The following is a 27,903-nucleotide window of genomic DNA, read 5'->3' on the forward strand; positions in this document are numbered from 1 at the left end:
TGATGTCGAACGTGGTTTCGTGTGGATAGGTATGGGATGACCAGGTGAAAAGAGGCAAGGCAGACACCGTGTAAGACTGAATGACGCGATGAACAAGCAAGCAGATTAGGATAAATACTACAAAATTAGATTAATAGATATAAGGGTATCTCGTAATGCTAGAATTGATTCCGCTAATACATGAATAAACAAACAACCACCTGCGTAATGACGAGATGAGCTGAGCGCGACCGACTTTGACGACACGGACACGGATACCGAATAGATTAGAAAGCTGTCCTACACTCACATCAATCATCATTGCTTTCTCCCATCTCCAGTGCAGAGAATCGTAGATTCAGTGCACACAGCCACTCACTCTCAAGCGCAACATCCGTGTCAAGACCCGAATAGACCAAGTGGTCGATCATCGCACAGCTTATCACTCTACCTTATATTACTCTCCTTTGGCTTTGGGTTAGGAGTACATACTACTTACTGTACCACTGTTAACAAGAATACGGATCTCACCGCCTCCATCTTCCCCTTAAAATCCATCTCATCCATCCCTCGACAATTGAACGAAATCAACTCGCTTTGATCGCTTCCTTACAAGATGGCATACTTGGGACGACCATCCGGAGGAGATTCACCTTTCGCAATCGGAGATCGAGCTATGAGAGACACCTCTTCACCTCAACCTCCTTCGCAACGCAATCCAACACCGAGACAGCCCAATAACAATATGGGTCCACCTGCACCTGGCGGGTTCATGGCTACCCCGTCTCCGTACGGGAGTGCGTCGGATGAGGCTAGACGAAGATACGAAGAGAGATATGCCAAGAAAAGAGCTGAAGAAGCTGCAGCAAAGAATCAAGCTGATCAACCCCCTCCACCACCTCCGCAACAACAACAACAATATTCTCAACCCCCTCCTCAACAGCAACAACAACATGGTCCACCGGGAGGATATGGTCAACATCCTCAACAACAACAACACTACAACCAACAACCACCTCCAAGACAACAATATACATCACCACCGCCACCGCCTCAGCAGCAACAATTCGATCCGCGTCAACAGCAACAACAATATCAAGGAGGACCCCCACCTCAGCAAGGACCCCCTGGCGGCAGCGGTGGTGGAGGAGGAGGAGGAGGTTATGGTCAAAGACCACAATCATTAGGACGTCCTCCTCAAGGATACACTTCGCCTCCCCCTCAACAGCAGCAATACCATCAAGGCGGCGGACCACCTCCACACCAACAAAGACCACCATCGCAACAGCAAAGGTGGAGTCAACAGAGCCAAAATCAGAATCAGAATCAATATAATCAATACAATCAACCGCCTCCCCAGCAACAACAGCATCAACAACAACAATGGCAACAACATCAACCCCAACACCAGCAGACTCAGTCCCCGCCGCCTATGGGAGCTGACGATGCTGAGCTACAAAAAATGTAAGTTTACACTTACAGCCCGACTTTGAGTCAGCTTCACTCGCTTCCATTTATCATTTTCTGATCTCATACCTCGATCTTGGCCCTGCTCCTTATCGCGCTCGACCAGACAACGCAACTGATCTACTGAATATGATCACTTGGGCAGGTTCGTACAATTCGACTCGTCTAGATCGGGAGATCTGAGTACTATGGATCTGCAAAGATTACTAGCGAAAGATACAATGATGGATGCAAGGGAAGATGCGGTGAAGATGGTATGTCTCTCGTACCTTGTTTCTAAACCCAACATTCGCGCCCCTTCACCCACGACTGAAGGGACGTTGAAGTGTATGCAAGCTGACAGATGATATTGTTCTCCTTGTTCGTGTGTCGTAGTTAATGAGTAAGCGATCTCATCGCCGCTTCTTCCCAAATATCGACTGGGTTTTTTTGCTGATGAGACCCCACTCGACGTATTTAGACATCTTCGACACAGATAAGAGCGGAACCATAAACTTTCAAGAATTCGAGGGCTTATACAGATACATACAGGTGAGCTGAGGTTATTCATCGCTCGAATTCTAATTTACATTCGCGGCGAGAAGGCATAACAAGCCAAGGCTATTCGATGAGTGGTAGCGTTGTTATTGACGGACCACATTTACTTTACGCGATATAATTAGGATTGGCATGGTATTTTCAGGCGGTTCGACCGAGATAACTCGGGGACAATCGATCGTAAAGAGCTGCATAACGCCTTGTTGGGCTTCGGTTTTTCGCTACCTAAAGAAATGGTGATCTCACTGGAGAAACGATTCGCGCCTCCCCCTCAAGCGGGTCAGGCTCCGACCAAGGGGATAAGCTTTGATAGGTTCTTGATGGCTTGCGTTACTGTTAAACATTACACCGAGGGATTCAGGAGGTGAGTGATGTCTGATAAAGACACGACAACCATTCTCAACACAAGTTTCGAAAGCCATAAACAGATAAACAGTACGGCAAAAGCGAAGTCCGGCAATGCTAATATGGCGATGGTGTGGTAGACTCGACTTGAATGGGTCAGGGCAGATTACGATTGATTATAACCAATTTGTGAGTCGAGTTGAACTATTACGCTGGTGTCATTCCATCAGCTAGATATCTCCTGATCCGATATGTCGTAAAAATGAACGGTATGAGCTGATATTGCGGGGTTTTCTACAGATGGAGCTAGTATTGGACGCTCCGAGCTAGATACACCTTCTTTGCTTTGTACATCTGTGTGTGGGTGCGTGGCGATGATAGATATGTGGATATCATGACGATGACGATACAGTCAATCATAACGAGGCTACAAAAACGAAGATGTGAGAATGAGAAACATTGAATGATATTGTATTTATATGGCTTATGACTGCTGGATGACAGTCTAAACATGATCATACATACAACCTTGGAAGTATATAATGTATATGATGACGAGTGAATGATTGGTTGCCTCTGCTATTACTACACCCCTCAGATCTGTAGTATGAGGCAAGCGTGTTGAGATTAACATTTGACACTTACATATCGATAAATCCTATGTATTCGTAGACTTACTTAAAAAATAGCTTGCGCATTTGGTGGAGTAGCTATACCCCCCGGAACGTTCAGTCCTACACTAGTGAAGAAGAACGTCCATCTGTTGTATTCTTGGCATTTCTTCGATAATTCTCTAAGATCGAACAACTCGCCAATGGGTAGACCCCATCCAGCAAGGAAGATTTGATGGCATGATAATTGACCAGAAGGCGCGGGCCAGGACTCGTATGATGGGCTATACCAGTCACAATCGTGGTATTAGCATTTGGTCTGATATGGTGTTATCTGCACGATATGTGATGTTCGATGTCCGTTGTGCGTATTTGTGATTTATGATTGATTATTCGGATCGACGAGTCGTCGATTATCAGACGTCCGATAAAGCCACCGAATATGAAGGAGATTGGGTTGAATTGAGTTCGAACGACTAGGCGTTATCTAATCTGAGATACTGGACTCACCAGTCCGAAGCGACCGCACTGATCCCTTTATCCCAATGCCACGCCCACATCTCCTCGCTTGCTTCAACACCGCAAGACAAATTCCCTTCTTTCCTCCTTTTCAGCCCTTCTCTCTCTTCCACACTCTTCGATAAGATAGCTTCGGTGAATCCAGTCCGAACCAATAATATATCGCCAGGCTGTACATCCACATTGAACTCCTCTGCGCAGGATTTGAGTGTGGAGAGAGAGATAGGATTGGAGTTGGAGAACGCATCGATGGGAGGTAAGTTGTGTTTGGATAGATAGAGGGGGATGTCGAGGAGGTGTGCGGTGGATGTTATGGGCTTTTGGGCGTAATCTACGAATGGGCGAACGAAAGGATTCAGCTTGATGAGCGATGATCGATGAGGGATGAGCGATGAGCAATGAGTCACCCCATTTCGGTTGGACAATGGGGCGTAGCGAAGCTTAGAGCTCACTGTGCACGCCGTACTTCTTTATGGACGAATCACTAGCTTCGGAAATATCCATACCACCGTAAAACCTGCATAGGGCATGATCGATCGAGGCAGAACAGAAATCATACTTGTCAGACCAACGATCCTACGCTGCATATGCTCAGAAGTGGAGATGACGGGACCCAACTCACGTGAATTTGCCTTCCTCAGGCCAGTTCTGATACGGATAATGCCTGAATCCATCCCATTGGGTCGATCCTTGAGTATTGAATTTCAGTATATCGTCGTTCGAGTGTCCAGAGCATTTTCTATATTCGTGTTGTTTTACCATATCGCAGAGCTGTTGTCAGCCGAGCTACTGCCTTGCGCCTCGGGGTATGTCCATCTTTCATCGTTCAGAGTTGAAGATTGAGACGCAAAAGATTACTCACATCTCATGCTCTAGCGGCGCTCTTGACGCATGGACAGGCAGAAAGTCTAACGGTAGACTTTTATGGCGTAAAGTTCCAATCATAAGCTTATAGGCAGATTGAAGCTCGAGGAAATATGCAGATGGGATTGAAGATGCACTTTAGATTCACGGCAACTCCCTCCTTGATAGTCTCTTTACCTCTCTTCACATTTTCAGGCTTGATCAAGTTCAGCCGACCTTTCTCGTCTTGCGGGCCGTATAGACCCCAAGCATTGTAAGGTGGTCCGGATTTATCGATGGGCAGAGAAGAGAAGGGCGGTATCGACATTTCGTTCTCGCTTTCCCTGGGATCTAGTGGCTTATCGGATCAAGATCGATTGGGTCGTAGGACGAGAGTAGTGGTACAATTCTCCTCAAGCGCAGTGTGAGATGGATATTACAGGACAATACGGCTGGCTGTTGTCATCATCGTAAATCGTTCGGGCGACGCCAACTCGCACACTCGCAAAAAACACCATGTTGATCTACTCTAGCTATGACGTCGCGATCGAACAAACCCCTCTCCGACGGAACCTCATGACAATTAATCATACGGTGCGCGTGGCGGCTGCAAAGGATCAGAATCTTGATAGATATTGTGAAGCTTGACCTTCTCCCACCACAGCTTTTAGGTAAACTGTACATCCTCAGCGCATTCGTATACAGTCAATCGTGACGCTCAAGAGACGACCGACGGCCATGGTAGCAGCGGCTGAGATTTCAGCAGAAACAGTGCGTAGCGGGTTCCTGAGTCGTTTACTGGAGGATCTGCAGCGACAACGGTGTTCGATTGTCCCCAAGTGAGGGGCACAGGGTTTGACATTGTCTCAGTTGACTTCTCGATGAATGAAGGAGGTGCAAAGCATCATCACAAATGTACCACCTATCGTTGTGAACCTTACAATTCTGTTGACCAACGTCCTTTGTGTGCAGCCCGATTGGCATGTGGAGCTTACATATTAAGGTTGCGCAAGAGAAGGCAATCTGAGCTGAGGAGTTTTGGTGAAGGGAGTGCACGGGTTGCACCAGAAGTATAACATACTGTGAAGCTTATCAAGCCTGGGCCAGCCTGAGCCTTTCAGTATTCCTGCCGTTCGGCTTGACTTGCATAGCCTGCATAGCAAATAGTCAGAGAAATTTACTGTATTACAAAGCGAAAGAAGAAGGCTGTCTTCGAAGTCCTCGCTCACGATATGATCCGAGCGGAATATCGCCTGACAGCAGGCGTGTGGTCCCTGATGTTCCACTATATATACCTCCATCACGTTGCTGCTGAGCACTTGGTTACCTATTCTTCAACGACTGTCTGCTTTTATTTAACGCATATACCACAGACTGCATTATTCATAACATTGCATCACTTCTAGCGCGAGACTGATCTCAGACAGACGTTCCGAAACTTGACTCTACCACTGTAGTCACACTAAGTTCATTCGTGATTACTACTTATCAATCAACCTACGACACAATCGTTGCCAAACTCCGAGATAGTATGCAAACTGCTGTAGATCTCCAGAGCGGTCTCAGAGGTCGAAGAGGTCTAACAGTCCCGACACATCAGCCTGGCGTTACATGGGTCGAAAGTTCAAGAGGTGAATTCGACTCTTGGCTACCATACGTCCGTGGCGGTGATCCTCAGCAGGCTAAAGAGCTAGAAGACGCTTATCAAGAGGGTCTGAGAAGGATCACTTGGGCTAGAACAGAATTCAGTTATTATGCCTTGCTCAAAACGGTCAACGACGCCCTTACGGATAGTGAGAGGATGATCACGATTTACGACACACTTCCAGCGAATGATCCGCCTTCGGCTTCGGAACATACTGAGGAGTACGTGGATGCGGATACTCTCGATGCGCAGTTAGCCAGGTTCTCCGAGGCGGAACAGAATGTATGGGGAAATATAGGGGGTCTGAATGAGATCAGAGCGTATATTGGGGACGTTCCGCATGCGATACATGCCCAGTATGCGACGTGGGAGCAGAATAGAGAAAGGGCCAGTGAGCTCGCTGAGCGTTACGGTCTGAAGATTATGGCTTAAGACCCGGGCGAAGTGCGGCTACATAGTATCGCGGCTAATTGCTTAGATATTTATATCTATGCTTCAGATGCGTGGCACTGGGTAAGTTTCTACGGAAAAGGATGAAAAAACAAAAAACGATGAGCTTGGAGCGTCCTTTGTGCGCTATTGCCCGAGTTACAGTATGATTAGCTGGTATGCCAATTTCTGGTAGTCTGGACAAGCGAGAGGCGTGGAGAGACCGCCTCGTGCGTGAGCTTCTTTAGGATTCATTCACACTACCATAGCATCGGTTGAGCACATTCCCAATCAAACAAAGGGGGAACCATGAAAGGTTCGGAACATTGTGAAGGGCTACAAACGGTCTCGTCATTTGACATCGTCACGAGAGCAGCGTCATACAGTATTCTGTTCCTACTTTTGTGCAGAAAAGGCACAACGGATTGAACCTTTCATCTTGTCGAAGCTTCAAACAACCCTCCTCCATCACTCGGCACAAAATGAGCCTATAAGTATCGTACGACTCAGCTGAGAGTTACTGGACTGCATTTTCTCCTCATCTTCACCACCTTTTCGCTGACATCTCCAGACTTTCACTTCCCCATCGCTTTGCCAACATAGGTCATCGTTGTTTGTCTACCTTTGCAGTTGACGATTCCGGAACATAACCCCTTCTTCCATTCTGCTTTATTCTCAGCCCAAGTTCTACGATTATGTCTAAGCCTTCATATAGGGAGACTTACACAATCCCTGGCTCAGTCGCTGAGAAGCTCAGCGGTATGAAGAGACGCTCTGATAGGCTCCAAGATATCGCTGATGATCTGAGAAACAAGGCTCAGGGGAGTTTGGAGCTGATTTGGCCCAAACAAGAACTCACAGAGATCCAGGGCACCATAGGATATACGGTCGAATTCATCACTGAACCCTCGGAAGTGCCTAAGTCGGACAAAGACAATGCTTTTGCTATCAAGAGACGATGCGACTACTCAATAGAAACTATGAAGGCGGCGAAGGAACTCAACAAAAGAGCCGTAGAATCTTACTGGGCGGTCAAGAACGCCAACGATGCGTGCCAAAAATTACTTTCGAAATATGACGAATGGCTGTACCCCAACACCAACACCAACACCAACACCAACACCAACACCAACACCAACACCAACACCAACACCAACACCAACACCAACACCAACACCAACACCAACACCAACACCAACACCAACACCAACACCAACACCAACACCAACACCAACACCAACACCGACACGAACACCAACACCGACACCAATGCCGGTATCAGTGGGACCCACACAAGCACCGCGAGGCGGACACCTTTGCTTCACCCCGATCCCAGACCCAGCACTCACCCAATGTACAAGAGCGATAACGTCCAAGACTCATTTGAGTCTTTCTTACAGGAGTTGAATAACGTGCTGACTGAAAGATATCACATTGCTCGCACAGCTGCACAGGTCCAAGAGTCACATCCCCTCTGGAAAGAATGGCAGCAATGGCATGACTACTGAAGCGATGTGGGCCGGCTCCATTCAGACTTTACGAAGCGGTTGCCCTCTCGATATATCTCCAATCCAGGGGATACTGCCGTAGTCGGTTATGGCGAGGAGGCTTTTGGTGAGGAGGGTTACGGCTCTAGCTACAAAGGTGACTACTAGAACAGGACAGCGAATTGCGCTTTAGGCACGAGTATAAAGGTACAGTATGATTCCTGTACGTGTGAATTGTTACGAGCATTCCGATTGTCCATCGTATGAAGTAGTACTTCATACCATTCAGTACATGTATACCTCGAATATCCGAGTACATTGCACAAAGATGACCCTTTACTGAGAAGCTTACGAACCAGGAACGACCGCATCACCACAATTGATTGAGGTGCGGAATACCTCGAGTGCGGGTGGAACTGTATGAAATATTCACTTCTGGCTGTTGTCGCGACGCAAATTTCGTACGGACCGAAGTGATTGGATTTTGGTCATTACAATACCCATACTGATGTCCGCCACCTTGGGGATGCAATGCGCACTGTATAAGTACTTTGGAGGAGATTCTCGACGTGCTGCAATATCGCCATGACATGACGCTGGATTGCTTGCCGAACCGCTCGATGCGTTGATTACAGTATATTTGGAATCGAAATCGGTCTTTACAGTATGAAAGTGATATTCCTGATCAATGCTTATCACAACCTGCACTATGCATCGTGGCCGATGGCAGGTGGCTGCTGTAAGACTAGAAGTTGCCTCGATCCTCCACCATCAGCGGTACTGTGTGTGGAGGATTATGGCCCGTTGACGCTCGCCGCGCTTCGAGCCGATAAACACCGCCGGCAGATGGAGGTTTATCGCCAATCTTGCCAGAAAAAAAGTGGAGATGTGGAGAATATAGTGGAGGACCTGAGCGATGTGATCACATTCGGCGACAAGATAACGATAATTATGATCTTATGACCGTCGGTACTCTACGGTTCTTGTCTGAGTCTACTGTAGATGAGGCCGACGGACTGAGTCATGATAGGATCGTTCACTGGAGAAACTTCGGATACCGAGATTACAGTATCAGCGTAGCGATGGTTCGAATTCCATTGTAGCGTGATGGTTGATAATGTCCTGATGAGGCTGCAAAAGGTATATAAAGAGTACACTAACGAGATGCAGCTCAACTCGACCCGCCTCATCAGCGAGATACAACATTGACATACAGTATACTGAGTAAACACACCTTGATTTGATTTGATTCATGATCACATCTGATCAGTCGCCATCATGTCAAATGTAGACAACGGTACGACCTATACCTTAGCCGGCAAACCCACTATTCGAATGGGACTGGGTTTGATGGGTTTGACCGCTGGGCGAGATGAGCCTGTTTCGGATCAAGTAGCTTTCGAAGTGATCAAGTGAGTCTTGTCGTCATGTCTTGGACTGATCCCTGATTGATATATGCAGAGCTGATCATCCGTTGCTTGCGATGATAGAAAATCCCTCGACGCAGGTGCCAACCTGCTCAACACCGCAATGTTCTACGGCGGTCATTCGGATCCATTATCAAACCTCAAGCTGCTCGGAAGGTTCTTCGCGCAATACCCAGAATACAGAGATAAGGCTATCGTCAGTGTGAAAGGTGGGATGATTGGAAAGTTCTCAGAGTGCACGGGAGAGTGAGTTCTGGCCCAATCTAGTTCTTGGCTGTTGTGATCATCGGGCCAAATCCACCTGACGGTCGGTGCCGAAAAGAGTCGCTTGCTGATCATGAATGTGACGACGACGATGATGCACAGCTATGACCATCTCAAGAAAGAGATCCTCGTGGCCAAGGATCTTCTTCAAGGTAAAGAGATTGATATTTTCGCTCCTGCCAGATTACCTGATGATCGGTGGGTTTTGCATTTCTCTTCATCAACTATCCAAGGAAGGCGCTGACGGCATGGCGACTTAACATACTGGATTTGACTTCTCAGACCACTCGAAGAGACCATCGCAAATCTTCTCAAACTGCAGAAAGAAGGTTTGTTCAGAACGATCGGCTTATCGGAAGTATCCCACCAATCTCTCCGAAGAGCATACCAATTATCCAACGGACAGATCTCTTCGAACGAGATTGAAGTTTCCCTTCAAACTCTGGGAGATGCCGAGTTGGTTGAGACAGTCCGAACCTGCAGTGAATTGGGTATCAAGGTGATTGGATATTCGCCGTTCGGACACGGCTTCTTATCTGGGACTCTTAAAGATTTGTCCGGGATAGGTAAGACTGATTGGAGGAATATCTTACCCCGTTTATCGGATAAGGATAACTTCGAAACAAACTTGGTACTCGTCAATGAGATCCAAGAATTAGCGAGAAGACAGGGGAAGGAAAGGTCGATGCCGGAATTGATACTGGGTAGTCTACTCAGATTTGATGAGTGCATTATCCCGCTACCTGGAAGTATTGATCCAAAGAAAGCTGCCCAGAATGCGAAAGCGGCGAATACGCAATTGACGGACGAAGAGATGAAGGAGGTGATGCAGATTGTGGAGAGGAATCCGGTTCAGGGGAGTAGATACCCCGAAGTAGGTATGGGTTCGGTAGTGAGTCTTTCACATATATTTGCTTCTGCATTGACGAATCAGGTTCGGGCGATCGTATTAGACGCTAATTTTATGACTTGCTTTCCTGTGCGTGATAGATGAAGTAAGTGGAGTAGGATTAGTATAGTGAAGGGACGCCAGTGAACAGGGAGATTTTTCGTCAGATCGTTATATATGCATGATGTATCGTATAACCGTGGCTGTAGCGCATGGGGAATCACAAGACTCGCTTGACTTCGAACCAGCTCTTGAGATAGTGGACGTTCCAGGCGCACAGGCTGAAGAGGATGATGGTCTGCACAATCGCCCACCACTTTACTCGAGAGTTGGTCGATTCGCAGGCTGTCGCGGTAGTAGCACGATCAAGAATCCGTCAGTCTCATCGCTTACGGTTTCGCTTGGTGTCTTCCTTATCATACGTCATCTGCGTTGGATTTGCTTGAAAGTCGACTTACTATTGCGATGAACCCTCTCTCGCACTACCAAATAAGCCTGTTCATCCTTTACCAATTGCAGACCCGCACTCAAATCCCGGACTTCTTGTTCGACTGGTGCTATCTGTTCTTCGTCTCCCACGTACAGTTGGCCGTGCACGTTAAAGCTGCGATGGTTACCAAGGTAGGGTCAGCTTTGATGGTCGCTTTTGCTGGGTTTCGATTGAATCAAACGAAGTGTACGAGGTGTACGAAAGCAAAAGAGCGATAGGATTCACCTGAGTACCTTCCTTGCATAGCTGCTCATCTCATTACTGAAGCAATAAGCGAATTTACCGCTCTTGTCGGCCGATAAAGAGAAAGAGCCTTGTGGTTTTTTGTGTTGCGTATATATCGTTTTCCCTTGAGGATCAAGTACCTGCATGTGCGTTAAAGGTCAGCTTATGGTTGACACTACAGAGAACTAGAGGTAGAGAGCGAGGCTCAAAGATGAACCCGGAGAGAGGATACATACGTAGAAATCTATATCCAGGTGTCCTCCGCTAGTCGACCCACCGACTTCGTACGTTATTGTCATCTATTAGGCGGGATATCAGCTTACACCCAATGCCAGCAGCCTCCCATTCGACGAGCAGCCTCGATAAGATGCAGAGGAGTGGGGAGGTGAGGACGAACATACCCTATCTTGCGGTTGCAGACTCTCGAAATAACATTCTTTCTCTCCTGGATCTATGTCTATTCGATGGGCGAGGCTGGTGAAAGGAAGGATAAGCAGGAAGAGAGCCAGTAAGTTGGCTAGACGGGGTATCATCGTATGGCTGCGAGTCCTTGGTATCGTAGGTCCGAGAATATGCTGCTGCTACTATGAGTCAAGACTGGTCTATATATTCTATGCGTTTCATACTTGTACAGCAAGGCAAGTTCAACCCTCATCATCATGGACGTCAGTTCACGAACGACCCAGTGTGGCACGCGACGAGTATTAGGCATGTCAGACCGGAAGGTAGGCACGCGTTCAAGTGGAGCTAAAGACGGGTTGTAGGATTGTGCGTCAAAAACGCGTGGGTGCGAGCCAGTAAGTGCATCGACCACCCAGACCCAACTATTAACGACTAATTTGCCATCCTCAATACGTTTGCTTCTCAAGCATTGTATAACCACCTCTCATCACATACCCAGTAAGTAATCCTCCAGCGTCATCATCGAAGCGCGTGAGCTTCTACAACTGCGATGGACGTGTGGAACCCGAATGGCAGTCGGAGAAGCAAATGGAAGCTGATAGTCTTATGCCTGTTGGTGGTGCTACAGATAAAACACATTCAACATGGCTGAACCTACCGAACAAGTTGGAGCTGTGAGTCATCGTCTTGCCATCTTGGATGCATCGTGGAGGAATACATGAGGTAGTGATGACGAGGCTGACTCGCCAACGATGATGTATCTTAGGAGGAGCACGACCCCCATTTCGAACCAGTCATCAAGCTCACCGAACAAGTCGAAGCTAAGACACACGAGGAAGATGAGGAGGTTCTTTTCAAGATGTGAGCAACTTTGTCCTTCTCTGGATCATGCTTCAATCACTGGGAACTCAAGCTGATACGAGACTCACGACTAAATTTGCAGGCGAGCAAAACTTTTCAGGTTCGCTAAAGAATCGCTCGAATGGAAAGAACGAGGTACAGGAGATGTCAGATTACTCAAGCACAAGGAGACACAAAAGATCAGATTGGTCATGCGACGTGATAAGACTTTAAAGGTCTGCGCTAACCACATCGGTGAGTCTTCCCAACTTGACCCGACCCACTTATACTCAATGCGTCATGCCGAAGTCGGGAACTTCCGTTTCTCTTGAGATCGATCGATCCTCCCTTTTCTGCTCGTACTGACAAGCTACTTCTGCCATTTTCTGTACGTCTAGTCTCATCCGACATGAAGCTCTCGCCGAACGTCGGATCCGACAGATCTTGGGTATGGAACGTTGCTGCCGATTACGCCGAGGGTGAGGCCGCCCCGGAAACATTGGCCATCCGATTCGGAAACTCTGAGAGTGAGTTTTGTTTTCGTGTCTATCTGCTTCGAGTGGGACAGGCGTCGATTGAGCTGATTGATTTGGGTTTCCAGACGCCAATCTGTTCAAGACCGCTTTCGAAGATGCTCAAACTGCCAACGCCGGCTCATCCTCCGCTGCAGCCCCATCAGCCCCAGCTGAAGAGACCAAAGAAGAGGAGTCAGCGCCTGCCGCCGCCCCTGCTGCTGATGCCGCTCCCGCTCCTGCCGCTGCTGAGGAGACTAAGGAGGTCGAACCTGTTAACGTGAGCTTCACAGCCATCGACTGGGCAGTAGCACGAGCTGACATGAAACATCCGTAACAGGAGACCTCCGCTGCTGCTGAGAAGGAGGAGCCAAAGGAGGAGAAAGCTGAGTGAGTATTTGCTTCACCCTTGCAGGCCAAGGCAGAATAAGGTCAATTTGTCTGACAATCGAAACCGCTAACATGTCACAATGTTCGTTTCTTGGTCCAGGGATGTAACGAACGCTTCATCGACTCATGAACCAGCTGCTCCCGCCGCCGCTTCCGCCTCTGCAGCTGCAAGCGACGACAAGCCGGCTGCCGCTGAGGAATCCAAAGACGTTGATCAACTTGCTGCTGATCTCAAGGCACAAGCTATTACCGAGAAGTCTGAGGCTGCCGCAGGAGAAGAGAAGAAAGAGGAGACCACTGCTTAATACCATCAGCCTTCAATACCTTGAGCTGGAGTAGCTGAGATTGTTCATGAGTAGCAAAGGGAGGTCGGTTTCAGGTTGAGTCAGGTCTTTTCTTCTCATAATCATTAATACGTGTGTCATGATTGATGAATGAAAATGAGTATGAAATGAATATATGGGATGCCAATTGGAACGATGTGATGTGACTACGATTACGATCTGTAACAGTGAAGGCTGGGCCCTTCTGCATTGATCGAATGTCGTACTATAACGATCGTTGATTTGGAACGACTGATCGCAAATCTGGAATATGACGAGATCTAGCAATGAAATGTGTTGCTCTTGCATATAACATATACATAATGTCGTACTATACTTGAACTTTGTGTCAATGTACCTTAATCCAAGTCTGAATTTCTCCCATCTCCACCTCCGCTCGTTGACCATCTGCAACCCACATCCTGCTACACTATACTTCGAACCGATCATTGTTGAGGCGGGACTTGCAATAACAGATTTCCTTCAGCAGCCGGTACGTAGCTTACGTTCTTACTTTGAGAAAGAGTTGAGGCTGCAACGTGTTTGGGCTCAGAGATCAGCATGTATATTCGGGTAGGAATGTAATGGTGAAACTGGCATCAAAGACAAGGGAAGAAGGGGAAAAGCGGACAGAGACTCACCGATCTCTCGACTAGCTTCGATCTTCCTGAATTGCACGAAAGCGTCTCCGGCCTTGTTGATAGCTTTCGAAATCGTATTGGCGGCTTCGGCTTCACCCTCGGCTCTGATGACTGCTGCTTGTCTCTCTTGCTCCGCCTTTTCAACTACGAACTTGGCCCTTTCTGCATCTTGTTGGGCGATTTGCTTTTGCTCGACGGCCGTGGTGAACTCTTTACCGAACCTAAGGAGATTCAAGGACTATATCAGCTTATGCACCATACAGATCTTCCCGTTGTCGTGTTGTGGGAACAATGAATTGAAGTCGACAAACTCACGTCATATGTGTCTACGATCAAAGTAAAGTGAGGGTGTTGTCAGCATGATTCGATAACACGATACAAGAATGAGATGATAAAAAACTCACAATCGATACATCCTCCAATTGGATGTTGAACTCCTTGGCTCGGTTCAATAGATCATCTCTGATTCTAGCTGAGACGATCTCTCGGTTGGTGATCAGCTCAGAAGCTACAAATGCACGCATGTCAACATCAGTGCATACCCATGCCGTGTCCATCTTTCATGTCCGGAGCATCTGAGTATATCGCATGAGAATGGCTTCGGGTGAATGGAGGCTCACCATCGAATTGAGCTACAGTAGCTTTCAACACTTCGTTACCGATCGATGGCAATACACGTTCATCGTAGCTATTGGATCAAATGCAAACCATCAACATGTGTCCAATTTGACAATTTGTAGATGCAACTTACTCAAGACCCAAATTCTGGTAGATCTTCGGTAAATGGTTGATATCGGGTCGGGACATGACTCTTAAAGTCAAAGAGACCATTTGCATATCTGCGGAATTCAAAGCGCATAGAATTTAGCGACGACCTCCTGTGATATTACGTGAGGTTGAGTGAATCGACGTACCCTTCGATCCGGTGGTAGTTGAGATATTCCTCGGCTTGATTCTCACGTCGTACAAGATAGCCTTTTGTAACCATGGTACCAAGAAATGCGTACCTTCTCCCGAAGCCTACATTTCCAGAATCAGTCAGCTCACCTTGAATGGAGATACTTCTATGGTAGCCAGATATGTCGAAAGGAGATTGCAACTCGACTTACATCTGGTCGAACTCCCTTGAATCGATCGAATAACACAGCCCTATAACCACCCGGCACATCGTACAGCGAAGACTGAACAACCGTGGCTCCGATCGCAATAGGCACTAAATGGTAAGAAGTCAGCCACTGCTCCTACCATGATGCCTGCTGATTGTCTTGGGGCTATTGCGAATCAAGGTGGCCTTTACAATCGACCTAAAAGAGATTAGGATAGTGGATGAATCGCGGGACTCGGGCATACCTATCAATCGAGAGATGTTCTGAGCGAAAGCCATCTTGATTCGAACGTCAGAGGAAAGGACTGCAGCGGATGAGAGTCAAGTGAGGACGAGGTTCGATTGTAATTGGTCAAGCTTGTCGATATATTACCTGGATCCAAACCTCTAGTGTAGGGGAAGCCTACGAAATCGCCCGTCGACGGCAACTAATCATCCATAATCCCATCTGATCAAGCAGATCGGAAGGTGGAGTATCAGAGATCTCCGTGAAGGTTGGAAATGCCTTACGTAAAGTGGACCGAAGTTTCAGCGAAACTGCTTACGTATGAGTGCGTGCAGCTACGCAGATCACCTGACTTCACGAAAACAATGAGCGGGTCTAATGTTCCGCTCTAGTGACTTCACCCCCTACGCCAATCAATATATGACGGTGTTGGTATATTGTCAACAAATCACTCGAAAAATTTAGGATCAGTCGTGAAAGGGATACTCCACACCCTGGGCCAGCCTACAAACGCAGCTTGCACTGAGATCTGGGACGCGAGAGGGTAAAAATGCCGGCGGCTCGTACAGGTGATTCTCCAGCTCTAGATGAGATTGATCAGAGTGCAGAAGAAGATGGTCTTTCGAAAAGAGCTGTACGTCTTATCCAATCAATCTGACACACCTCTCAATTATCAGCCTGGACAGCACAAGAACACAATTTAGACTGACGCATCATGATGGACAGTGTACCGAATGCAGTCGATTGAAACGAAAAGTGAGCGGCCCAGCCACGACTCGGGGACAGCGCGGACTGTCGACATTCTTGCTGATTCGAAGCAGTGCGACCGAACGGTACCTTGTGGGCTATGTATCAAGCTTGGTAAACAGTGTACTCAACCCGTCAGAAGACGACGTACGAAGGAGTAAGTCGGAGCACCCACCGCCGCTCAACTCTCTTTCAACAAGTTACCCATTCTGCACTCCTCTCTTGAAGGCTGAGTTGACTTGCTCTTTGCCTCATTCGGCAACAGATACGTTGATGAGCTGGAGAATCGACTAAACGAATTACAAAGACTTTCAAACGAGAGATCATCGATGATACCTGAAATACCTCGAAGCATGGGTCCAGGCTCCAATCAGAGCCATGGCGCCATGATAGGGATAAGTCCGACGGGCAGACCTTCGCCCGGTGGCAGTAGTCGTTCTTATATTCACGAATCCAACGAACGGTCTCGCGATGCGGAGCTAGAATTGGATAATTTCATCTCGCCTTCTTCAGCCGATCTATCAATCACTTCAAATACAGATTCTTCCTTCAACTTACCTCCAACGTTATCGTACGACTTCGATCCTTCCTCCTCGTCCTCCGCGGCAGCATTGGCATCTACGACGTTGGCCAACACCGCCTCTTCCTCTTCATCTCGCTTACCCTCAATGCCTGCTCTGCGTTCCTCTTTCAGTACAGGTCCAGGTATCTCCAATCCACACTCGCACACTAGTACCAATACTCATGCGTTCAATGCCCTGTCGAGCAAGAGTACCCTGGTGCATGACTACAATACGCCGTCTTCGAGTCGCAGTCATATGACCTTCGCTCCTCCACCCTCGCACGCGTCAAGCAGTCGCTCGAATCCACCCACGAGCGAAGTATTGGAGAGACAACCTACAACTGCAAGAGGTTACGAGTGGAACGAGCGTCACCCGCGTCGCAAAGGTATTGCAGGATACGCTTCTCTGTCCATCAAGCCGGATGGTCAAGGTTATCTAGGTGGGTTTTTCTCATTGATCGTAACAGTTTGATCCGGCAGCTAATAGCAATTGGTATGGCAGGTTTTGCGTCTGGTTCGACACTTTTAAGAATATTGCAAATCTGTGCTGGATCGATACCATTGAGTAAAATCGATGCAGAAACTTCACCTGACCATACAGCGGAAATACCAAGACCAGATTGGAGCCCTACCATAACAGAGATCGATAGCTACCTCAACGCCTATTTCGAATTTTATCATCCACAATATCCAGTCTTTCACGAGCCGACATTTCGCGCACAGTGGAACGAGTTGATACCTCAACCGAAACAAATCGAGTAAGCTATTTCGCTCTGCTGTGTCTCCTCTAGTCACCTCCAAGCCCTTCCACGCTTGGCTATGCTGATCTCCATTTACAGGTGGGACTTCCTGTGTAATATCGTGTTGTCTATAGGTGCCTTCTGCTCCTATCGGCCAATGTACGTCGTCGACCATTTTCTGGAATTGGCTATCTCTGGAATATCCGCAGAACACCTCGAATCGGGCAGTTTGACGCTTGTCCAAGCGTATTGCCTGTTGAGTAATCTGAGTGAAAAGAGGAACAAACCGAACTCGAACTCGGTATATATGGGAATAGCATTCCGTCAAGCGATAGGTCTAGGCCTGCATCGGGAATTACCATTTTGGAATATCAGCCCCTTCGAAAGAGAGATAAGGTGAGTAGAGGACTACTTATCACGAAGTTCTTACGACCCTCAAGCTGATGAGTCGATTGAATCAGACGTAGATTGTGGTGCGCTTGTGTCGCTTTCGATTGCGGGGCATCGATCACTTTCGGAAGACCGATAGTCAGTTGCTCTTTTCTATTGGCGCTGTTCAGCAATCGGGAGACCAGCTGATTGTGCATTGTATGAATAGCTACAACCCTCTTATCCTGCTGAATCGGATGTGAGACAGCCTCACAACGTTCATGATAAGGTATGTCACGCGGTCTTCAAATTCCTTATCACTTGCTCTCCACGTCGAAGGCTGAATTCTCGATCGTGTCTTCATATTTGTGCCTCAGTCATTCACGCCGACAGCTAAGGAAGCTCCCATCGAAATCAACGAACCGACCATATATTCCTCGATCATACTACACGCCCGATTCCAGCAAGAGACCAACCTCATCTACGCCAAGATCCAATCAACATCGCCTGCTCCTACAGCTCTCGAGTTTCTCGAGATGGATCATCAGCTGGAAGAATGGTCAAAGACGATTCCCGAATATCTCCGTCCCAGCCTATCGTCGAATTACCCCCATTGGTTGAGATTCGGCCAACATAAGATGTTTTGGCGATACTGCAATTTCCGTATAATCCTGCATCGACGAATGTTCCTTGAAAGAGCATTGAGAGGTTTACCATTGTGGCAAGACGAGATCCCGATATCGACGAACACGGGAACGGGCACGGTAGAAGGTATGCTTGAAGCTGAGATGGACTGTTGTAAGCGGTGTCAAAATAATGCAGCGGAAACAATCACTTCGATCAGTGATTTCTTTCAGGCTAAACCGGGCAAGGAGAACAGATTGGAAGATTGGTATGGTCTGTGAGTCTTTTCGAATGCTTTGTTGACAGCATGATGGCTCCCGAGCATGTGCTCGTATGGTTGATCGTGTATTTCTCACTTTGCTGACTTTGGGAAATGTCTCATTATCGATATGTTGACGCTACTAGGCACTTCTTGTTCCAAGCATCATTCATACCTCTTATAGCTCTGCATACGGACCGATTCTCGACGAGAAGACCAATATGGGAATCCCAAGTACAACAAGCGCGATCGATCTTGGATTCCCTGAAAGACGATCCCATGGCTGAACGGTGTTTACAAATCATAAACCTCCTCCAACCTACCGTCGCACAGCAGAACCAACCGCTCGAGACTGATTTGTTTGCCGAAGCGAATAACTGGCTGGATGATATATTCCAGAGTAATCCGCAGTTGGGTACGGAGTTCTCTTCTACTACGGGATCAGGCGGTGATTGGGCACAGAATTTGTAAGTTCCCTCCTAATCAGATTCAACTGAGTCTTTCGACATCGTGCATGGTCGCTTCGGCCGGTGTCTTCAGATTCAGATTCAAAGGCGTCAGTCAGTTCGCTCATCACTAATGTCCTTGTGATGTTTGCAGGATGCCGTTCGCCGATTTGGGTACGCTGAGTAGTATATGGCCTGGAAGTAATGCTTTTGACAGTAATAGCGGATTTTAGAGACTAAAGACCGAAGACCGGAGTGCAAGGGAAGTAGGCGGAACGAAGTCCAATGGCTGCTTGATCTTTAGGTATGTATGACATACTGTATCTGTGTAATACATAGTCGTACAAAGGTGTAGAGTATGTATCACCTTCTATTTCGTTTCTGCTGAATTGTTGGCATCCTGGCGTCTCTGAGCGCAGACACGGACGGCGCTTTTAGACTTCAGAATGAAATGGGCAGGAGTGCGAAACGCGGTCAGAATGAGATAATGTCCATTGCATCATGCTTCCTCGGTATATACTACTTTACGTCGTTTGGACAATATATATCAACAACAACCCCCTGCGTGCCCATCCGACATCATTGATCAATAGATTAGTAAAAATCACCACCACTGCCCGATGCCCAATCTAGCTCCGTTTCTTAAATGGCAAACCGCCCTTCCCAAAATCCGAAATCTCACAGCCAAAGATATAATGTCATATCAGAACACCGTGCTTTCCATCCATTCGTTCGCACACGATCTGATCTACAGATCCTGGATCTGCACCTTGATTGCTCCCTGTGCAGGATCTGCCGCTACGTGGAAAGCGTCCACAGCCTTATTCAACGGGAATCTATGCGTAACTAGAGGTTTCAGATCTATCAGGCCACCCTCGACCAGTCGGATAGCTTTAGGGTACTGGTTCGCGTATCTGTATTGGTATTGCAGGTCGATCTCGTTGGCTGAACAATATCCGAAGGGGTATTTCTGTTCGGAGGGTCCGACACCGATCACGAAGACTTTACCGCCGAATACAACGGACTAAACATAAAGTCGCAACTCAACCTGTCAGCGCAGCCCTACACAATACTGATAAATTCACGATTCTGCGGGAGATGTGCTTGGAGATGGGAATGAGTGAGTGATGAGTATCGAGTCAAGAGGGACTCACGTAGATAGCAGCAGTGATGGAACTTTCGAAACCCGTACATTCCAAGGCGAACTTGATGTTGGTCCCTGAGATCTTCTTGATTTCGCTAGCTGTTTCTTGGGGAGACCAGCCTCGTTCGATCTTACATGTCCTCACTGCCGGGATGAGCTTCTTGGCGAAGTCCAGACGGGATTCCTGGAGATCTGTAATAACGATCGGGTGACAGCCTGATGCTCTTGCAGCTAGGAGAGTGACTAATCCAATAGGTCCAGCACCGCTATTCACCAACATAGCAAATTAGATAGATATCATTAGCCGAGTAACCCTTCTTTATCGAAGACACGATACCGCCCAGTCCAGTTGACTTGGATGTTTTGATACAAAAAGCTCAACTCACCAGATCACGACGGGATCTCCTAATCTGACATTGGCCCTTTCCAATCCAGCCAAAGCTACTGCTAATGGCTCACATAGAGATCCTTCTTCGTACGAAAGACTGTCGGGGAGCTTGTGTACCCATGCAGCTGGGTGCGCGTGGAATCGAGTGAGAGTACCGTGGTATGGCGGTGTAGAGAAGAAGACGACTTGGGGACCTGTTGCGAGTGTCCAAATCAACTCCATCAGAAATGTTGTTCTTGTCTCCTTCCCAATAGTGGGGAAGTCAAAGAATAGGAAGAGGGATCAGAGGCTGAATGAATAAATCGATGCTCACAAGCATTGTATCGGCCCGTTCTACACATATCGCAATTCGCTTGACCACACGGTACCCCACATTCAATCGCAACTCTGTCTCCGACTTTCCACTGGGTCACATTCTCTCCTAGTTCAATGATCTCTCCTGCTGATTCGTGTCCTGATCCACAAGTCGATTCCACTATCATAGTAGGACCAATTTGACCATGTTTCCAGAAATGCACGTCGGAACTATCATAAAATGTTTTTCCGTCGTCAGTGCCGCATTCTCGATGTCAAAGCTGGATGCGCGGAAAAGCTTCTACTTACCCGCAAATACCAGTAGCTCTGACCCTGATGACCACCTCACCCTCCCTCGCCTTCGGGATAGGTTTGTTGATCATCTTGATATTATGTTTCTCGTCGTAAGCGCACGCGATATTGCTTTTCCCATTTGTCAATTCATCATCGCCATCCTGAAGGACCTTGTATTCTGGAGCTTTGAGCACTCGTTCTGGGTCATACTTGACCTCGTATTGGGATTTCAAGGGGGGTAGGGGTGCTGATTCGACAGCGGTAGCGGCTGTACCGTTTACTTTAGGTGCGCAGGACTGACACATCGTGTGAGGTGATTACTTGCTTGCTTATTTGTTACTTTGTCTGGTTGGGCTGAGGTGAAAAATACTCAGTGAAAAAATATGTAGACTAATGGCTGATTCCTTATATATTTACATGTCGGAAGCTTTCTCCATCATGCTTGCAACCCTCTTGGACTGTACCATGTTACCATGAGGAAACAATGATGTAGCTGCATGCACCACAGTGCTACTATAGTGCGGGGTAAAATCACCTGAACAAAATAACAAGAAGAGCGGTAAGTTTGAACCGCTCCCGATAAAGTAGAACCGATCGGCACATAGATTCCGGAAACACCGGCTTACCGAGATTATGTGCACGAGAAGCGACATCTCGCCTATAGCCTATTTTGTCATGGGTTCATCCCTACGCGGAATGGCTTGATCGCATGAGATGAGCCGCAGAAGCAGACCTCAGCTTGAGAGTTTGTCCCGAGGAGGAGACGTGTTCGATCCACTGCTGAACAGTAGCGACTTCGACACTGTCACGCCAAGTTTTACCCGACTTTTGAGGCGACAACCTACCGGATGTCTGCTTCGACGTGGGGAAGGTACAATTAGGATTTTCAGGAACATGCGGTCATATATCTGATTTATATGGTAAACATGCGCACAAGTACCCGTGCAAGCAACATACTAGCAGGCATGATGGTAGATATAGATGTTGCATAATCCTCATCCTCTCTATCTACTCCACGTGATTGTCCCGTAGTAAGACGTACTAATACGTTGTGAACCCTGTCCATAGTGTATGATAGTCAGTATATACCCTTCCACTATGCAGTGGGACAGAGGATTCAGAGCAAAATGGAAAGAAAAAAGGGAAGAGGGACACACCTCCGTCAATGATAAGATCATGCCCAGTCATGAATGTCGAACTCTCTTGCGAACACATCAGAACCACCATCTGACCTATCTCGGACGCTTCCGCGAACCTGTCCACAGGGGTATCTCTCATCCATACTTTGGGCCAAGTAGCACCTTCTCCAGGAGGTGGGTCCTTGATCATGTCTGTAGCTACGTATCCCGGAGAGATGGAATTTATCGTCACGCCGTATTTAGCCCATTCTCCCGCCAGACTCTGTAAATTTGAACACCAAGACGAATGTCAGTAAGACTGACCATTTTGTCATTTGATATGAGTGTGCAGAAAGAGGCAGGGGACATGATACACACCTTACAAGCCATAGTCAATCCTGCCTTCGAGACGTTATAAGCCATCTGTCTCTGAGGTCTCATATTTACAACACCCGAAATACTGGATACCACTAAGATCCTCTTGTTCAAGTTGGCTTTCCCGGTGGGTTTCCCAGGATCCGCTTCTGTTTTAACGGCTGCGCCCATGCCCAACCAGTGTCTAACAAATCCTCTACATAAGGTGATCGGCGCGTAAAGATTGGTCTTCATGATCCAGTCAAGTTCAGCTAAAGCAATACAATCAATAGATGAACACACACCCAAATCAGCGCCTTTTCTGTTTTCCCATCGAGGATGATAGTCATGAGTAGGTTAAGGGGGACCACTTACAATCGCTCATATCGACCGTTTCTCGCCATAGACTAACACCAGCGTTCGGCACGACAACGTCGACTTCTCCCACCTCTTTACTGGCCAGCTCTATCACCTCATTGACTCTAGCTGTATCTTCTCCAGGACAATAGTATACATGTATAGGCACGCCATGTTCGTCTGAGATCTTCTTCACGACATCTTTGGGGTCTTTAGAAGTGTATGTTACGATCACCGTTGCTCCAGCTGCAATTGATGGGACCATCAGCATCAGATGCGTGACATTGGGGATGACTCGAAGGCGTGGTGCTCAGAGGTACGGACACTCACCTTTGGCAAACGCAGCGGTGATGGCCAGACCTATACCTCTTCCTCCACCAGTGATGAACACTATCTTTCCTGTATAATCGATAGAGACGGGCATTTCTGCGATATTTCCTTTCGTTTTTGCTATATCTAAATCACTCGAGATATTGGTGCCTATGTGATATCGCTCTCTTGACTATTTGAATGGATCACAGGATATGAGAGGAGATGCTTTAACAGCAACATCAACACCAGCTCATCAATACTTGAATACTTTCCATGTTATCGGGATATCTTTCGGTCCACTCGTTCCGCAGAAGCGGATGATTGTGTCCGCCTATGCATTAACCGGTCCGAATCAGCCTGAAGGGCTGAAGCGAGGCATACAATTGTTGACATCTTCACGGGTGGAATTTTTGAGACGTTAGGCTAGATATGCATCTGACGACTCACTAGTCATGCACATCAACCCAACTCACACTGATCGGCTTCAACATCCGTTCTCGCAGTGCAGTGCAGTGCAGTACGATGCCAAATGTTCAGGTGTATTTCAATTCCGTCAGTCCCGCCTTGCTTGCTCCCCCAGTTGAGCTTAGGACGCGTCTCCTTTATTGAACTTGACACGCCCATCGCCCATGCTTGGAGTCTTGGAGTCTCGGCACTTCCCAGCTCAACATGATGTCAAGGTCGTTTCTGACCATTGGTCTCAACATCGATTCCGTGGATGATAGCTTTCCATCAGCGAGGTATTGATGGAGCGAATGATTTTATCCACACCCACACCCACACCCACACCCACACCCACACCCACGCCCACGCCCACACTCACACCCACACCCACACCCACGCCCACGCCCACACGTACGATGATCATCAGAAATCCGAGGCGTATACGACAGCACGAGCGCAACTTGATTCCTTGAATCCCTCGTTGAGCAGATGTTTGACTGTACTGGCCAACATCGATCCCGGATGTTCCGGATCACCATCTTTGGCGGAACAGCAATCACGGGACCTGCATCAGCTTCAGCGAACGCTAAGAACCAGCATGGAGACTTGGAGGAGGTACAGAACACAAGCTGATTCTGTGCTGCTGCTCACTGCACTTTTCGAGTCGGGCGATGCGTTGGACGCAGCGATTCTAGCCCAAGCTCAGGCCAGTGAAGAATTCCAACGTGATTACGAAGGATGAGAGAATCTACCATCTGTTTCATGGTTCATCTCTCAGTGAATAGAACCGTATTGCCATCTTGATACAGCACTATGCGTTTCTACAGGAGCAAGTTATAGATACATTACATTTCCCGCATAGCTCCATGAGATTATAGATATTGATACGGAATGACACTTCGTGTATGTATTTTGCAAAGAATATTTGGTAAAAGCACTCCCACTCCTTCTCACGAGGACTGCAGCCTTCGCAAAGATCCTGCCCAAGTTCAGGACCACAGTGCTTGGCGATGACAATAATTGTTTTGCGTTTTGCGGGAGTCCTTCCGCTCTTAGACCTTCATCTAGCCAACTACGCTTGAAGATTCGGCGCATCCCAGTAAAGTAGCTGTCGAAGAGCCCTACAAAGCATTTCCATTACCATGGGTGGATTCAGGGAGACAGGTGACGAGACTTACGGGGTAGTACCAGAATGACACAGCGATGATCAAGTACAGCATCATCAATACCAATCCTTCCATCCAGCTACATAGCGCAATCAAGTCAGCTGCCAACTTATCTCGGATCCGTAGTCTTGGACAGTAGTGGTAGCTCACTTGGACCGTCCATCAGCCAAAGTTTGATTGACGATCAAAACGGATAAGAACAGGACGATAGATTCATATGCTAGATTCAAATCAGTCAGCTGATATCCATGCGGCAAGATGTAGTCGGTTGGAAGGTCACTGACGATCGAACAGAAGACTGCGACAACACAAGTAATCAGCTTCTTTGCACATACGAGTGTCGGTGGAACGAGACAGGTTGCGCTCACGTCATGGGTTTTCCGATTGTCCAAGCTAATAATTGGATAACTGGGATAACGAAAAGAGCAATTTGGATGGATGACCCGACCTGCGAATGAGAACCATTTCAGAGATCAGCAATCAGGGTGCCTTGTGCCTCAATGGGACTATGCAGTGCACTTACAGCTACGGAGATCGATAGGTCAAGCTTGTCTTTTACGGACACTGATACAGCAGTGAAGTGTTCCGCAGCATTACCGACGATAGGAAGCAAGATCAGACCGACCCATTCGGCCGACAACGAAGGATGAGATTCAACGAGACCGTTGATCGAATCAACCAGGAATTCAGCAGTCACTCCGACAAGAACAGTGATTATCACCATCAGACCCTGCAATGCAAGTTCTGATTAGCGTACAGCGTGCGAATTGATTTGGTTTTTTTGGGAGAATGTCGAGCAGCTTACGATAGTACAGACAACGTTCATCTGCGGGGTTTCTTCATCATCTTCCTCTGCTTCTTCCTCGGCATGTCGTTGAACAGTCGTGTTCTCAGGCGCGATCGTAGCGGGACCATGAGCGGCGGGGATTGTCCCTGCAGCAGGAGTGACCCCATTGCTTGATGCAGCTGTCGATTCGGACGTGGTGGTAGCTGCCTCTTCATCTGTCTTCTTGTGTCGGTGGAAATTTTTGAATCGAAGTTTTTCAGATACGTTGGTTATCGCTTCTGGATAAGCTGTTGAGCCGGTCACTTCGTCATCTACGTAGTAGGCCTAATCAAACACCGATAAGTCAGCCGACAATGTTGAACACGCGGAAATGGTCAGGCGAAGAAGACTCACGGCATGGGTGTACATTTGGAAGAACAGGTAACCCAAGTATAAGATCAAGAGTAGGATTGCTACACCATGAGACATGGATAGCAAATCGGCGCCTTCGCCTTGAGCGAGTTGATCGGCGTCGGTGTTGGATGTACTTGAGCTGATTGAGAAGTGGAAAGCGGAAGGGATGAGTACAGCTATGACTGCAATGAGAAGCAACGAGGCGTTCAATTGAGCAGCTGTGGACTTGATGGCTTGTTCTTGGAATTTGACTCCTCCAGCGAAGAAACACCTGAATGAAGATTTGGATTGTTCAGCACTCGATGAGACTACCTCTTCACGAATACAATCTGACAATCGCCACTCACATTCCCAAGACCAACAAAATGTTACTAAGAATCGAGCCGACCAGAGAGGACTGCACGACTTGCAGCTCGCACTTTGACGGAAAGTAGGGTGAGCATTGATCCCGGGCCCCAATGGGATTTCTTTTGGTAAGAGGTCGAAAGCAAAAAGGACATACCTTGATCAAAGCCAGGATAGCTACGATCAATTCAACGGCGTTTCCGAGTGTAGCATTCAGCAGACCACCAAGTGTCTGACCCAATCTCAGGGCAGCTTCTTCAGTCGCAAAACCAAGTAAACCGGCTGTGCAGTGTCAGAATCAATGTCAGCAATGATTTTCTGCCCCACCTTGGACATTGATACCGGTGAGGTCTGCTGCTAGAACTCGACTCACCGAGAGGAATGATCGAGATGAAAGTCATGATGAACACAACAGTATCTGATATATTATCTTTACCTCCGTTATGTTTGGCCAAGTACAGCGCCCATCCAATTGGGATGAAGATGAGTAAGACATTTCTATAGTATAGAAGTGAGATACATCAGCTGTCGATATAGATATCGATACAAGTTGAGCAGATCGGCATGTCGAGTCTCAATGCAGTACAATCTAACAGAAGGAATGGTTGCGGGGTGCAAAGGGACTCACAGCCAGGTACTCGTGATTGCAGCTCTGAGACTGCCCATATACGTGGGAGCCTTCCCAACTTTCTTCGGAGGGGTAAAAAGCACCGTAGTCACTCTCCGTACTAAGCTGGCATTGGGATCTAGGGAGGGGTTCCTTCTTGATGATCGAGTTGATTCGTTGGTCTGTCTTCGGGGTACATCGGCATGTTGATCGAGAGTGACGTTCTTAGCTGTTCGTCGACGGGCACCCATACCATTAGGTGTGGATGATCGTTCGCGGTCTCGGTCCCCATTCCCAGCCGGGAGATGAGATTGGAGAGTAGGCGAGGAAGGAGGAGAAGCGGTTAAGCCGTTGGTATCTTGGGAATCTGTGTTAGCCCCCGGATGGTTGAGGGTCGAAGAGCGAGTTTGAGGAAGGGACGGGAGGGGGTCGATGGTTGTGTCGGGTGGGAAGGAGACGCGGCGAGGTTCGGATGGGCGGGGGGTTTCAGACATGATTGTATTTGGGGGTTATGAAGGATGATGGTTTAGGTAGTTGTCGATGAATGTATGGATGCG

The 27,903-nt window shown here is 47.7% G+C and overlaps 12 protein-coding genes across 12 annotated transcripts; 6 read left to right on the forward strand and 6 right to left on the reverse strand.

Annotated features, from left to right (window-relative positions):
• Nucleotides 1–595: 595 nt before the first annotated feature.
• On the forward strand, nucleotides 596–2,658 carry I303_104192 (uncharacterized protein; the record flags this gene model as incomplete). Its single annotated transcript, XM_065968924.1, has 6 exons — nucleotides 596–1,443; nucleotides 1,592–1,700; nucleotides 1,822–1,977; nucleotides 2,109–2,347; nucleotides 2,469–2,517; nucleotides 2,629–2,658. 6 exons carry the CDS (start codon nucleotides 596–598, stop codon nucleotides 2,656–2,658), a joined length of 1,431 nt encoding a protein of 476 aa, XP_065824996.1.
• A 348-nt stretch (nucleotides 2,659–3,006) lies between these two features.
• Nucleotides 3,007–4,629, reverse strand: I303_104193 (uncharacterized protein; the record flags this gene model as incomplete). The annotated part of the gene is made up of 6 exons (XM_018408126.1): nucleotides 3,007–3,223; nucleotides 3,450–3,789; nucleotides 3,911–3,975; nucleotides 4,081–4,197; nucleotides 4,321–4,377; nucleotides 4,460–4,629. 6 exons carry the CDS (start codon nucleotides 4,627–4,629, stop codon nucleotides 3,007–3,009), a joined length of 966 nt encoding a protein of 321 aa, XP_018263337.1.
• Nucleotides 4,630–5,832: 1,203 nt separating this feature from the next.
• I303_104194 (uncharacterized protein) lies at nucleotides 5,833–6,378 on the forward strand (the record flags this gene model as incomplete). The annotated part of the gene is made up of 1 exon (XM_018408125.1): nucleotides 5,833–6,378. One exon carries the CDS (start codon nucleotides 5,833–5,835, stop codon nucleotides 6,376–6,378), a length of 546 nt encoding a protein of 181 aa, XP_018263336.1.
• A 692-nt stretch (nucleotides 6,379–7,070) lies between these two features.
• I303_104195 (uncharacterized protein) lies at nucleotides 7,071–7,883 on the forward strand (the record flags this gene model as incomplete). Its single annotated transcript, XM_065968925.1, has 1 exon — nucleotides 7,071–7,883. The coding sequence occupies one exon, from the start codon at nucleotides 7,071–7,073 to the stop codon at nucleotides 7,881–7,883; it is 813 nt and encodes a 270-aa protein (XP_065824997.1).
• Nucleotides 7,884–9,140: 1,257 nt separating this feature from the next.
• On the forward strand, nucleotides 9,141–10,547 carry I303_104196 (uncharacterized protein; the record flags this gene model as incomplete). The annotated part of the gene is made up of 4 exons (XM_018408123.1): nucleotides 9,141–9,274; nucleotides 9,353–9,535; nucleotides 9,656–9,751; nucleotides 9,836–10,547. The coding sequence occupies 4 exons, from the start codon at nucleotides 9,141–9,143 to the stop codon at nucleotides 10,545–10,547; spliced, it is 1,125 nt and encodes a 374-aa protein (XP_018263334.1).
• A 115-nt stretch (nucleotides 10,548–10,662) lies between these two features.
• I303_104197 (uncharacterized protein) lies at nucleotides 10,663–11,690 on the reverse strand (the record flags this gene model as incomplete). The annotated part of the gene is made up of 5 exons (XM_018408122.1): nucleotides 10,663–10,787; nucleotides 10,901–11,046; nucleotides 11,158–11,297; nucleotides 11,394–11,456; nucleotides 11,559–11,690. The coding sequence occupies 5 exons, from the start codon at nucleotides 11,688–11,690 to the stop codon at nucleotides 10,663–10,665; spliced, it is 606 nt and encodes a 201-aa protein (XP_018263333.1).
• Nucleotides 11,691–12,203: 513 nt separating this feature from the next.
• On the forward strand, nucleotides 12,204–13,606 carry I303_104198 (uncharacterized protein; the record flags this gene model as incomplete). The annotated part of the gene is made up of 7 exons (XM_018408121.1): nucleotides 12,204–12,233; nucleotides 12,326–12,420; nucleotides 12,503–12,654; nucleotides 12,798–12,926; nucleotides 13,001–13,191; nucleotides 13,252–13,301; nucleotides 13,402–13,606. 7 exons carry the CDS (start codon nucleotides 12,204–12,206, stop codon nucleotides 13,604–13,606), a joined length of 852 nt encoding a protein of 283 aa, XP_018263332.1.
• Nucleotides 13,607–14,070: 464 nt separating this feature from the next.
• On the reverse strand, nucleotides 14,071–15,649 carry I303_104199 (uncharacterized protein; the record flags this gene model as incomplete). Its single annotated transcript, XM_065968926.1, has 9 exons — nucleotides 14,071–14,156; nucleotides 14,266–14,486; nucleotides 14,581–14,591; nucleotides 14,670–14,773; nucleotides 14,886–14,953; nucleotides 15,017–15,104; nucleotides 15,180–15,285; nucleotides 15,375–15,478; nucleotides 15,616–15,649. The coding sequence occupies 9 exons, from the start codon at nucleotides 15,647–15,649 to the stop codon at nucleotides 14,071–14,073; spliced, it is 822 nt and encodes a 273-aa protein (XP_065824998.1).
• Nucleotides 15,650–16,146: 497 nt separating this feature from the next.
• Nucleotides 16,147–19,576, forward strand: I303_104200 (uncharacterized protein; the record flags this gene model as incomplete). The annotated part of the gene is made up of 11 exons (XM_018408119.2): nucleotides 16,147–16,230; nucleotides 16,323–16,352; nucleotides 16,418–16,500; nucleotides 16,609–17,345; nucleotides 17,408–17,663; nucleotides 17,745–18,041; nucleotides 18,107–18,173; nucleotides 18,244–18,303; nucleotides 18,392–18,915; nucleotides 19,044–19,364; nucleotides 19,498–19,576. 11 exons carry the CDS (start codon nucleotides 16,147–16,149, stop codon nucleotides 19,574–19,576), a joined length of 2,538 nt encoding a protein of 845 aa, XP_018263330.2.
• Nucleotides 19,577–20,091: 515 nt separating this feature from the next.
• Nucleotides 20,092–21,768, reverse strand: I303_104201 (uncharacterized protein; the record flags this gene model as incomplete). The annotated part of the gene is made up of 5 exons (XM_018408118.1): nucleotides 20,092–20,367; nucleotides 20,498–20,753; nucleotides 20,874–21,069; nucleotides 21,189–21,400; nucleotides 21,479–21,768. The coding sequence occupies 5 exons, from the start codon at nucleotides 21,766–21,768 to the stop codon at nucleotides 20,092–20,094; spliced, it is 1,230 nt and encodes a 409-aa protein (XP_018263329.1).
• A 736-nt stretch (nucleotides 21,769–22,504) lies between these two features.
• On the reverse strand, nucleotides 22,505–23,716 carry I303_104202 (uncharacterized protein; the record flags this gene model as incomplete). The annotated part of the gene is made up of 5 exons (XM_065968927.1): nucleotides 22,505–22,521; nucleotides 22,621–22,864; nucleotides 22,960–23,207; nucleotides 23,311–23,538; nucleotides 23,623–23,716. The coding sequence occupies 5 exons, from the start codon at nucleotides 23,714–23,716 to the stop codon at nucleotides 22,505–22,507; spliced, it is 831 nt and encodes a 276-aa protein (XP_065824999.1).
• Nucleotides 23,717–25,112: 1,396 nt separating this feature from the next.
• I303_104203 (calcium/proton exchanger) lies at nucleotides 25,113–27,840 on the reverse strand (the record flags this gene model as incomplete). The annotated part of the gene is made up of 12 exons (XM_018408116.1): nucleotides 25,113–25,169; nucleotides 25,227–25,293; nucleotides 25,365–25,434; nucleotides 25,499–25,512; nucleotides 25,583–25,662; nucleotides 25,738–25,944; nucleotides 26,020–26,325; nucleotides 26,395–26,665; nucleotides 26,742–26,812; nucleotides 26,897–27,021; nucleotides 27,113–27,237; nucleotides 27,368–27,840. 12 exons carry the CDS (start codon nucleotides 27,838–27,840, stop codon nucleotides 25,113–25,115), a joined length of 1,866 nt encoding a protein of 621 aa, XP_018263327.1.
• Between the last annotated feature and the right edge of the window lie 63 nt (nucleotides 27,841–27,903).

Source organism: Kwoniella dejecticola, chromosome 5 (assembly GCF_000512565.2).
Source record: "Kwoniella dejecticola CBS 10117 chromosome 5, complete sequence".
NCBI classification, from domain to species: domain Eukaryota; kingdom Fungi; phylum Basidiomycota; class Tremellomycetes; order Tremellales; family Cryptococcaceae; genus Kwoniella; species Kwoniella dejecticola.